Source organism: Carex rostrata, chromosome 18 (genome assembly GCF_964058835.1).
Source record: "Carex rostrata chromosome 18, lpCarRost1.2, whole genome shotgun sequence".
NCBI lineage: Eukaryota > Viridiplantae > Streptophyta > Magnoliopsida > Poales > Cyperaceae > Carex > Carex rostrata.
The window spans coordinates 8,439,504-8,452,572 of record NC_135935.1 but is presented as its reverse complement, the minus strand read 5'-3'; the positions used below and the strand labels follow the sequence as shown (position 1 = coordinate 8,452,572).

The 13,069-nt window shown below is 35.0% G+C and overlaps 1 protein-coding gene across 1 annotated transcript; it reads right to left on the bottom strand.

Moving 5' to 3' along the window:
* Positions 1-254: 254 nt before the first annotated feature.
* Positions 255-4,148, bottom strand: LOC144569676 (wall-associated receptor kinase 2-like). The gene is made up of 3 exons (XM_078320129.1): positions 3,063-4,148; positions 2,491-2,640; positions 255-1,571 (listed from the first exon to the last, which is right to left on the bottom strand). The coding sequence occupies exons 1-3, from the start codon at positions 4,120-4,122 to the stop codon at positions 394-396; spliced, it is 2,388 nt and encodes a 795-aa protein (XP_078176255.1). The 5' UTR covers positions 4,123-4,148; the 3' UTR covers positions 255-393.
* Between the last annotated feature and the right edge of the window lie 8,921 nt (positions 4,149-13,069).

Below are 13,069 nucleotides of genomic sequence, written 5' to 3'. Positions count from 1 at the left end.
TTTTAACATATTATTTTTTTTACCAAGTTTTTTACTATATTTTAGTGCAAAACAAGTTTTTGTAAGAAAAAAAAAAATCTGAGTTTCCGATTCGATTCTGTCGATTATGATCCCACAATCAAGTAACTGATTCCGATACCGATTTCAGTTTTGCTAGCCATGGATAGTCTATTGAAGGATGTTTCCAATTACATATCTTGAAATTACCAATAACAAACGAAGAGAAAGATATTTTCAACAGAATAATATCCAGGAAACCAAAATGACAACAGAAAAGAAATGTAATACTACTAAGAAATTATTGAGAAAATTAATAAAATATACAACTGACATAAATAGAACAATAGATGTATACGTCATTATGAGGACAACACTTAAAGACACGAATGGTAATTAACGATCGATGGCAATGCTCTCCTCCGCTTCCTGATCTATATTGATATAATTGCCTGTAAGCTCGATATCATTGTCATGGCGGGTTTGCTCGCTGAGCATAGTCTCTGTTTCTTCAGTATTATACTCTTGCTCCCAAGGATGATGCTTAAGCTTGCTGATTCGATGAAGCTCTTCGGCTATGTTCTTCATCATAGGTCGTTCTTCCCTTTTCATGCATAGACATTCCTTTGCCAGCTCAGCAACTGCCCAGATTAATCCCATATCTTCTTCATGTTTAATTTCATCATCTACAAGCTCTTTCATTTTGTTCTCTTCCATAGCAGAGAGGAAGCGAGATGACAGATTCCTCTCGTTTTCTGGTGCGTCAAAATCAATTACGGGCTTGCTGGTTAGAAGCTCCAAAAGAACAACACCGAAGCTGTAAACATCGCTCTTATCTGTCAGTTGACTAGATTGCATGTATTCTGGATCAAGGTACCCGCACGTTCCTTGCACAAGTGTAACGAATTGTGCTTCATCTGTCGGAACTAGTATTGAGGCTCCAAAATCTGACACCTTTGCTGTGTAATTTTTGTCCAAGAGAATATTTGCAGACTTCACATCTCCATGGAAAATTGGAGGAGATGCTGAAGTGTGCAAGTAGGCAAGTGCTTCTGCTGATTCACGTGCAATTCTTAGACGGGTTGCAAGAGAAATGGGTGATCCTTGCTTTTTGAAATGGATATAGTGATATAGAGTACCATTAGGGATGAACTCATATACAAGCATAGGAACCTCCACCTCTAGACAGCAACCTAGGATTTTGACAATATTTCTGTGGTTAATTTGTGATAGGATAAGCATCTCTTTTCCAAATTCTTTTTTTTTGTTCTCATCAACAAATTTACACTTTTTAATGGCAACTGTCTGATCTTTTAAAGTCCCTCTATAGACAGTGCCTTGGCCCCCACGGCCAAGAATATTTGCACTGCCAAAATTATTTGTTGCTTGTTCTACTTGTTGCTTCGTGAAAATTGTAAAACCAAATCCCTGATTTGATTTAATCTTCTCCAACAGAATCCATCCCCCGTGTTGTTGAAAGTACTTTTCTTTTACTTTAGAAAGATTTCTTCGTTGCAGTACCACATATATACCAACCGCAACAAATGATAAAGCGACAACACCAATAGCAGTCCCTACAATATTTAGTGCAAACTAATTACTTTAATTTCCGAAATGAATTTTTTTTATATGTTGTTCTTAATACTTCAATACTTACATAATTTTATTCCTGATTAATATCATACAAGTTGTATATCTGTTTTATTTTTTACTCTCTCTCTCTCTGAGTGTTTCTCTTTCCCAGTTCTCTTAGATTCTTGCCTTGGCCGACTAGCAGGCAGGAGCATGCATGTGATGGTCAAGCACTTAGCATTATGTGGTTTTGATTGATATTGGATAATTCTTCTATATTTATCAAAAACAAAATGATGACAGGATCTCTGATACTATATTCTATTGTTATTAGAAGTTGGTAATGTTATTAGGTGTCTCATTTGTAATTTAGGTTTGGATGTAGACAACCTCAATAGTGATCTACCGTCAATCTAACGGAGTTTAAGCAGTTGAAAAGAACGAGGAGTTAGACTGGATGTTATTTAATAGGGGAAGTTTAATGACATCTGGTGCTTTTTTCCTCAGCAGGAACTTGATCAAATTCTTTGATAACACACTAGTACAAAATACCCTTTCATTGACTATTCAAATACCTGTACACTGACTGTTATAGCAGCGTCAGTAAAGCCGGCGCCAGTGAAGGTTACCCTATACTGACTGTTAAAAAACAGTCAGTGTAGAGTACCTACACTAACTGTTTTTAAAAACATTATAATTAAAAGAAACTATATGTTTGGATGTTGCCCATCGAGTCACCATATTTTGATTCAACAAAATAATGTCTATTTCAATTCCAATTCTGAGTTTCTAAACTATATCTAGTACAGAACAACACAGCACTAACGCTTAATCAGCAACGGTTCTTGTACGTATATATCCTAGCTAAGTGGGCAATCCTTGTTAATGAAAATTATTTATCCTGAAACGATAATAACTTACCTATAACTAGTGCCATGTTGAGGTCGCATTGCTCAGGATTGTTATGATTAGTACGCCAGCCGAAAGAACAAGAGCACCGATATCCTCCTTGAAAATTGTGACACTTTCCTGACTTGGAGCATGTCTCTAGGTCAGCACATTCATCAATGTCTGCAACAATATACCACATATTACTGCAACATATTTTTAAATTGTGCTAGGTACTTGACATGGCAGCCACCGCAAATATTATAAAATATAAACATAATTGAGCAAGAGTGAGCGAGAGAGAGAGAGAGAGAGAGAGAGAGAGAGAGTTGGGAGGATGCGATACTATGGATGCAATATTGCTGAGGGTGCGAAAGCTAAGGTAAAACCAGAATTTATTCTGATAGCCGGTTGTCAGCTGTTTGTTTTTTTCCTCCTTGCTGTTTTTCCTTTGATCTGTGATGTTTTTGTTTCTGTTGTTTTTCATTATGATGTAATAAGAAGGACAAATGTGCTGTAAGGATGTTCATTTATGTTTAATAAAATATACCTTGGCAGCCGCTGCCAAGATTTTCAAAAAGAGAGAGAGAGAGAGAGAGAGAGACCTTGGCAGCCTCCTTCAAGGTAGGGATTGCCTTGATAACCATGGGAGCAGTTGCAGAGATAACCACCATGACCACTGCTTGAGTTTAAACAAACACTGTGATCGCTTCTGCATGCATAGGATAATTTGTTTGTCTGTGCGATGTCACATGTCATGTTTCCTATGGCCCAGTCTATCACCATTGGCAGTGTTGCATTAGAGTAACGCAGCACATCAGTGGTTATGTAAGTGGTGTTGAAGTTGAACTCAGCCTCCTCCACCACCATAGCATAGCTGCAACGACTAAAGTTATACACCTCCAAGTTGTTGTACCTCTCATCAAACTGAAAATTAAACCAGTTTGTTTCTCTGGAGATTGCTGTCTGGCAACAGCCAATTCCAGAGCAGGATCCATACTTCATCACGGTTTGTAGGCTATCACACGAAGAAAGGCACCCTACTGAGTAATTAGTAGTGGCATCAAGGAAGAGATAGCCAAGTGTATTACACCCAATAACTGTAAATATGTTCTTCTCGGTGTTGAGCCAGAATGGTCTCTCACCAAAGCTCAAGTCAGGAAATTGAAAATATAAGTCTGAGTGATTCAAGCGACCATAGTCCGGTACCGAAAATTGATATCCGGCTGGGTAATCCATTGTCTTTGTCTTGCTGTTGTAGCACTGGTAAAATATACGGTTGCTTACACGTGCTTGTCCCAAGGACAGGCTAATATTCAAAATCTCATAGGGAACCCAACTATGATCATTACTTGCATAGTTGCTGATCCCAGATAGGAAATAAGGACTAGGGGTACCATCAATATATAATTCATTGCAATTGATATTGAATTCTTCTGAAAGAGAGCAATTTGTGCCAATGCCAAAAGGAAATGGGATGGGAATTTGACCACAGTGCTCTAGGCACCCGGGAAGAGCGATGGTGTTCTTCACAGATTCAATTATTTTGAACTGCATGAAGAGAAGAAGAGAAAGTTGGGTTAGTATCATTGCCATCGCTGCAGTGTTGGTACGTAGTACTAGCAAGGAGTTTCTTTTTGTTTCGTTCATGATATTGGTAGTCATATCAGCTATGGCAGCTGGAATTCAAAATGAAAGAGGTTGGATTGTATGGTTTAGCATAACCATGGGGTTTGTATGGAAGCAAATGAATGATAAGATTTTTAGAGATAAAGTGTTGCCTTCAAAGAATTTAGTTGATCGAATTCATGAAGAGGGAATTTTGTGGATGAAATTTTGCAAAGGCAAATTGAGATAGATATGAAAAGTTGTAAGGAGAGACAATGGATGTTATTTTTGGTTTTTTTTTTTTTTTTTTTGTTTGGTAGCTAGCTACTACTAACATTGTCAAAAAAAAAAAAAAAAAAAAAAATTGGTAACCATAATAAACAAGTAATTCACTATTTAATCCAGTATTGCATCTTTATTCACTTATAAATAACTGAATAAATAGTCAATTCGGATGTAAAAGTCTACAAGTTGCGACAAAATGTCGTTCTAAATTCTCACAATCAGACATCCAGTCCAAGTTTAGACCGAGTCATAAATGCTATGCCAATAATTCCTTTTCGCTGTCATTTTAAATTGTTAACTCATCAGCTTTTAAGCGTCCACGTTGAGTCGTCGATTACTATTTTTTGTTGAGGATATGGTACTTTGCAAAGAGCATGTGGATCATTGAAAACAATGTCCAAACTGTCACTTCAAATCATTTAATTAGAGGTGCTATCGGGTCGGGTCGGGTCCGGGTACTATTATATTTGGACCCGGACCCTAAAAGTGTTCGGGTCCAAATTTCGATCCATATACTTATTTGTTTCAAATCGGGTCGGGTCCGGATCCGGATACCTATCTACCCGTAGATATTTCGGGTCCAGTCTTTCGGTTTCGGGTAGATAGATACCTGTTGTGTATTTTAGGTATCGAATAATGGGTCAATTTAATACACTTTTTCACTTTTAAATTTATAAAACCTTAGTACACAATAATAGGTCAGTTGCAAGCATACAACCTATCCTTGTAGTAGTTTAGGTATCAATCCAAAGACAACAGGAAATATTATTTTTTACTAAATTAATTGATTCTAAAACAGTGCAATAAAAGTAAATGGGGGGTTTGTTTGAAAATTGGTTTTGTGGGTTCAATACCCGATTGAGAGTCTAAAGTAAACAAAGCAATTTAAACAAACAAATAAAAGGAGTTTTGTGATTTAATGAGATGGAAGTCTAGGGGCTTTTGGCATACAATCACTTGGTCAAATCAATACTTAGTTGGTTTCTAAATTCATGTTTGCAATTATGGGGTTTCTAAGCCTTAAATATCAAAAAGGGTCACTTTCGTGAATTAATGACGTGCCTAAATAATTCGGATTTCACGATTAAGTCCTTCACCCTAGCTATCTAGACCATAAGCACAGGTTAGCCTAGTTTATCCCTAAATATCAATACTTCACGATTAAGTCCTTCATACCAATATTTGGTTCAATTCTAGGGGTCCCAATCAAATATGAGGCTTCACGGTTAAGTCCTTCACCTCAATTCAACCTTTGTTTCTTGTGGTTCCGAACTAAGAAATAGATTTGGTCATTTCTAATCTTAATCCTAAGGTTATTCATGTATACAATTTGGTACCATCAATTCTTTGATCCGAGCACTTTAAGTTTGTTAGACCTAAACGGGACGCTAATTAACGAGCACACAAATCATACAAGCACATGAATTATAAAATCAACAAGAACAAACATGCAAGCAAACAATCATCATAGAGAAAAATATCCAACTAAGATAGATTATAACACAAGTTCATGTTTAAAGCCTAAGCCCCTAGAGAGGAAATCTAGCCTCTCATGGGTGTGTTAACATCCAAGAGAAATACAAGAGTAAACATGATTAAAACTAAGAAAAACAAGAAATAGAATAGAAAACACCAATCTCTTCGCTCGCTGCCCCTTGTCTTCACCTTTGCTCGCTCGAGAAAACCTTCAATCCTTCTCTTCAATCGCCTTCAATCACTTGGGGAAGATAGAAAAGATGTGGAAAGATGTGTAGAATAAAAGCTAAGTTGAAAGATGTCTTCCCCTGGTGTCTCCCTGCCAATATATAGCTATTTTTGTGCCTTGGGAAACAATCCCCCGAAATCTGGAAGGAAATCTGAAGAGATATGATGAAATCAGGCCAGACTGGCATTCGTGCGGCCTCTTGTGCGGCCTTCACAAATTCTCTGCGGCCCACACGAATTTCCTGCGGCCAGCATAGAATGGAGAATTGGCTGGAGATCATGCAGGATTTTGTGTGGCCCACACAAAATTCCTTAAGGTCGCACAAAGGCCCACACAAATCTCTGTTTTGAAAGGAGAAAACTTGATAAATTCCGAATTTTATTTTCGGCTTGAATTTATTTTGTGTGGCCCGCACATAATTCCTACAGGCCACACAAACACCCACAGAATTGCTCCTTTTGCTCGATTTCTGCAATTTAAACAAGGCAAAGGCAGTAACTTGGTTCTTTGGTATATTCTATGTTAAACTAAGCTAAAATACAAGGGATTTGGTGCAGTTTTAGAGGTAAAACCCTAACCGAAAGTATATATAATTGAGGCTTATCAATACCCCTAACTTGTTTGTGGATTATCGGGTCCGGTTCGGATACGGGGCGGTTCCGGATCCAGAGCGGGTATAGGTCACAACTCCAAAGTATTCGATAAATTATTTACATTTAAATATAATTATAATTTCTTAAACATCTCATATAATAAATTATTACAATATAAATTAAAAACTACTGCAAAATAAAAATTATACTATTAATCATGTTTATAAACAATAAAATATATCATGCTACATAGCAAAATAAAAATAATAACTCTAAATTATTAGTTGGTTGTTGGTTGTTTGGAGTACTCATGGTGTAACAAAAAATATTGAATTCAGTTTTTTGTTAATAGCTTTTGAATTCAGGAGGATGGAGGAGATATAATTTTTAGAAAGTAAAATATTAGAGATGATGATTTCCTTTTCTATAATTCAAAAAAAATCTATGAATTGAATGTAATAGAAGAAAAAATGTATAAAATAAACTGGTTATGGAAGAATAAATTTGACAATCATGTGTCATTTGTCACATGTGTATAATATAGAACAAAAATTAAGGGTGTAATTAAAGGGCTAGTTAAGGATGTAATTAAAGGGTAGTGTAAAACAATAGCATAAATTTGGTTAAGTTTTATCAAATTATAGCTCAGCTGAAATATATTATCTAACACAAAAACTTGATGCAGAGTTATTAATATATATTTTATCAGGTATTTATACGGGTATCGGGTCGGGTCCGGTTATGGGTCGGATAATTAAATGATACCCATATCCTACCCATTACAGTATCGGTTCCGGTTCGGATCCGGGTCGGATATTAAATTATTAATTTTGTACCCATACCCATAATTTAATCGGCTATATTTTTTAAACCATACCCTATCCAAATTAATCGGATCCGGGTCGGATCCGGTTCGGTTCCAGATCGAATCCGGGTAATCGGGTAAAAGTAGCACCTCTACATTTAATATGATTTTCGTATGAAAATTTACATGGAGAGCATATTTTATATTTCTTTAAGCTTTTTTTTAAATAAGTAGAAAATCATCTAATATAAAAATTCAAGATAATTCAAAAGTAGTGATTTTCTACCTATCTAAGAACATAACAAACAAAACTATAAAAAAAGAAAAGGTTTTATCCCCCAATTTCATTAGAAAAATAACTGAAGAATTATATTGTGATGTAATTTTTCAAAGAATAAAAAAGATGTTTTAGAAAGGGGAGGTAGCACAATTGGCTAGAAAAATGTCCTAGAGTTGTTATATCCAAAGGTCGAGAGTTCGATTCCCCCTCACGAACTTTGATAGCTACTATCAAGTTTTCAAAAAAAAAAAGATGTTTTATATCTAGAATCTTTTTCTATTTAATTTCACTTAGAAAAAATGACTGAGAAATCAAAATTGTGCTGCATTTTTTTCTTCAAGAAACGTGAAATTTCATAAGCCGAAATCCGGGAAGATAATTAGTGAAAGATTTCTTAAAAATGAGCATTATATTTTGAAACATCAAAATTAAATTTGTGCGCCACCACAAAGTTTATGAAAAGTAATCTTTGGCACAAAAAAGCTTAGGCATCCTTATGATAAAGTATTGTTTATAAAGTCTTAAATAATATTTTAAATTTATCTACTACAACTTATATTAATTTCGATATTTGCAAGTTAGCAAATGTGAAATACCTTTTGATTTAATTCTCTTCCATGTATGGAGACCAACTCCAAATAATTCTTATAATTGATTTGAATATTTTGTTATATTTATTTATATTTTTCACGTGCGATATGGCTATAGTTGCATAGATCAAAAGATGAGGTTTTTAATGACTTTCAAGAATATAAAAATATTCTTGAAAACTAATTCAATACTAAAATTAAAATATTTAGATCGAATAATAAAAACTTGTAAACAACAATTTAACACCTTTTTTTAGAAAAAAGAAAGAAAAAAAAAAAGAGGAATTGTACATCAAACATTCAAACCACTTGTATAAATACTTCTGGACAAATAGAGGTGCTACTTTTACCCGATTATCCAGATCTAATCCGAAACCGAACCGTTTAATGTGGATAGGGTATGGTTTAAAAAATATAACCGGTTAAATTATGAGTACAATTACAAAATTACTAATTTAACATCCAGATCTGATACTGTAATGGATAGGATATGAGTTTCATTTAATTATCCGACCCATAACCGAACCCGACCATATACCCATATAAATACCCGATAAAACATATATTAATAACTATTAATATATAAAAATACAACTTTGCATATTAATTTTTGCATAAGCTGTGATGAGCCTAGTACTTTTTTCATAACTTGAATGTGAGAAAATATAATGCAGTCACATATTTACTATGTTTATACACACCGATGGATGCCAAATTTATTCTTTTTCGTAACAGCCGCATTAATTTTTTAAATAAAATTTATTGCTGTGGATATATCCTTCAATATATGCCTTAATATCCTCTGCATAATAATGAAAATTTATTGCTCTCATTGATATGTTCTTTCTACAAATTATTAGTATTTCATTTATAGATTTTTGAACCATATAAAAGGAAATCATCATCTCCAATATTTTACTTTCTAAAAATCATGTCTCTTCTTCAACCATAGAGTTATTATTTTTATTGTGTTATGTAGCATAATATATTTTATTATTTATGAACAAGATCAATAGTATAATTTTTATTTTGCAGTAGTTTTTAAATGTAAATGATTTTTCAAATGCTTTGGAGTTGTGACATATACCTGCTCCGGATCCGAAACCACCCCGTATCCGAACCGGACCCGATAATCTACAAATAAGTTATGGGTGTCTATCTACCCGGAACTGAAAGACTGGACCCGAAATATCTTCGGGTAGATAGGTATCCGAATCCAGAACCGACCCGATTTGAAACAAATAAATGTATGGATCGAAATTCAAATCCAAATACTTTTAGGGTACGGGTCCAAATATAATAGTATCTGAATCCGATCCGACCCGATAGCACCTCTATGGACAAACTTGAGTATCAGAAAGAAAAAAAATAGACATTCATTAGGAAATGACTAGAGATTTGCTATTTCAGACAAATTTTCCAAAATATTTTTTGGTCAGATGCCATACTTAGTGCTCCATATTTAATTGATAGACTATCAAACACCAAAATAGAAAATAAAACTCCTTTGGAAATTTTCTACCAACGAAAAATTGACACTGCCCACTTAAGACTATTTGGTTGTGTATATTTTTTTCATATTAAAAGAAAAAAAATACTCTTAATCATACGTCAATCAGAATAATTTTTTTAAGATATTCTTCATAAAAAAAGAGTTATAAATACTATGCTCCTACAAACAAAAATTATTTATTTCATGGGCCATAATCTTTTGCCAAAATGAACCATATGTTATTATAAGCGATATACTCTATTTGACTAATTTGTAAAACCTATTATTATTGAATATAACATTTTTTTTTTTTTTGAGTTGAGATATGTGCATGTTCATAAGATTATAATTGCAACATCCACCGTTGAGACTCTTCTGTTTATCTTTGAGATACTTAGCTGCGCCTTTGTCCCAATAACTAATAAGAGTTCAAAATCAATATCTTCTTGATATAAAGCTCCAGTCCAAGGCTGCTATTGACTAAGATAGTTAGTTAGGCTGTTACATGAACTCTAGTGTAATTAGTTACATAAGCTGTGTTCTATAAATAGCTATGTATGCATTGTAACAGATACACTGTTGAATACAAGATTTCTGATTCAAGATTCTATTCTCTTCTCTCTTCTCTCTTCTTCTTTCATCTATCTTTACATGGTTTCATGGTATCAGAGCACCATGTCTACCACCTCTGATCCCCCATCTTCCAATTCTGCTGCGTTTTCTTCTCAGACGGACAAGATAGTCTTGCTCAACCTATCTATCTCCACTAAACTGAATCGCTCCAACTTCTTGGCGTGGAAATCTCAAATCTTGCCACTCCTCCATGGACATGGGCTTCACCAGTACCTTGCCTCTCCACCTCCACCTGCCAAATTGACAACCGAGGGACAATTGCAAGATAATCCAGCTTATGATCACTGGTGTCAGCAGGATCAATTAATCTTAGCATGGCTTCGATCCTCACTTTCAGAAACAATTCTTGGAGAGGTGATCTCCTGCACTTCTATGGCCGAGCTGTGGTCAGATCTGGTTCAATCCTTCTTCTCATCCTCTCGAGCTCGCCTTCTTGAATTGCGCCGACCCTTACAGACAACAACAAAGGGGAGCGCTTCCTACACCGAATTTGTCAAACAAATGTGGGCCATTGCATATGAACTGGCTTTCATTGGCTCCCCGGTTTCCTCTGATGATCTGGTGCTTTACATCCTAGGCGGCCTTGGATCAGAGTACAACTCTCTTGTGACTACCATTATTGTTCGGCAAGGTCCAATCTCTTCTATTCACTCATGAGAAGCTTCTTCAATCACAAAGCGGTAATCTTGCTACTTCCTCTCTCAATTCGGTAGCTTATTTCACCCAACCTAGAAGTTCCTGTTCTGGTTATCGGGCTAGAGGTTCACGACCTAATACCCGACCCAATTACACACCTAGGCACGGTTACAAGCAATGTTATTCACCTAGACCTTCTTCTGGACCGTCTATACTTCCCACTCCCTATGGGCCTCAGATGGATCCTTCACAGCCCAATTCTCAGTCTTTTAGGCCTTACAATCCAGATAGAGACACCTTTTGTCAACTTCGCACCAAAAAGGGCCACAGTGCTCGTAATTGTTGGTATATTGAAGAATATGTGCCTAAGCCTCAGTCCAATTACCAATCAAATTAGGCTCAAACCGCCCAGCCTATTGCTCAGGCTTTGACTACAGTGTCGAACCAGCAAGGGTATGACAGTTCCAAGTGGTACTTGGAGTCGGATGCGACTCACCACAGACACCGGTCCCCACTTCCGTGTCTCTATTTTATTTTTTTTGAATCTCCTTTTCAAAACCTTCCTTCTCCGATCAATTTGTTTCCTTTCTGAAACAATTTGTTTTCGATATTTCTTTGTCGCTTTACGGAGACAGAAATTTGTGGATCTACAAATTGTTCGAACTCTGAAAATTCATAATGTCGACGAAACTCTTAACTTCAATCGCAAAACTATTCCAAACTATCAAACTCAGATTTTGGGATAATAAAGTGTACCAAACTCAGATTTGATGGCTCTTTACAGATCGGGGCGGTGACTTCTGTCTACACTGTTTTTGCATTACATTATTGCTTCGGAAGGGTATGTTTTCTTCGACATGAATTCTTTATTTTAATAAACTATTCAACGGTTCTGACATGGATTTCTTTATTTTAAAATAACTATTCGCTTGTTTTCCTTTAAAGTTTGTGCGAGATTTTTTTTCAGTTTTAATTATTAACTTGTTATATGATAATTCAATTTTTTCTTTGAAATCTTCCGCAAGTTCGTTACTGTATTATATTTATTTGGTAAGCTATATTGTTATCGATTCACTGTTTCTCACGAATCCTAATTCAATCTGGTAATACTTTAAGTCTGATTTGATTTGATCTGACAGGTTAGTTGTTGATTTCAATATCTGATTTGAATTTTTATGACTATTTAACCTTCCTTCCGTGTCTCTATTTCATTTTTTGAAGAGGAGCGCCAGTGATGGCTGCGACGGCAACGAGATGATGTTTTACGGAGATTCTAGTTGATCTTGATCCGATCTAGTAATACTTTGAGTATGATCTAATTTGATCTAATATGTTAGCTATCGATATGGTCTGATTTTCTAATTTTTGATGGATCGACAGTTTATCTTGTTATTTTACAATATTGACCTTGTTGTTTTACAGTATTCATCTTGTGGCTTTACAGTATTCATTTTATGGCTATACAATATTTTACAAAATCTGTCAAATAGGGAGGCTGAATTCGTAATGTCATCGATTTGAATTTTCTGATTTAAGAACTTACAGGATTCGATATTTTGTTTTACAGTATTTGATTTCACTTTTGAAAGAAGAACACAACGAATCATCTATGATCTTCATCATTTGCGATTTGGATTGAAGAGCAGTGGCGAACATCATTTGCAATTTGACAGATATATTTGTGTGTTGAATATTATGTTTGTGTTAAACAGATGCTTTTGAACTGTTATTTTTTGTTGAACAATGATGTATTATAGTTTGCAATTGTTATCTTTGTAGTTAACATATGTCAGTTTATAGTATTGAAGTGTTATAGTTTTTATTTTTTCACTTTTAATTTTTGATGTTCTGGATGTTGTATACATTCAATTGGTTTATAATTTACATCTACCAGTTTTGCAGTATTAGTATTTTGTAGTTTGTACGTTTTATTTTTATAGTTTAAGTTGACGATTTTACAGTATTGAAATTTTGTATTTTCTACG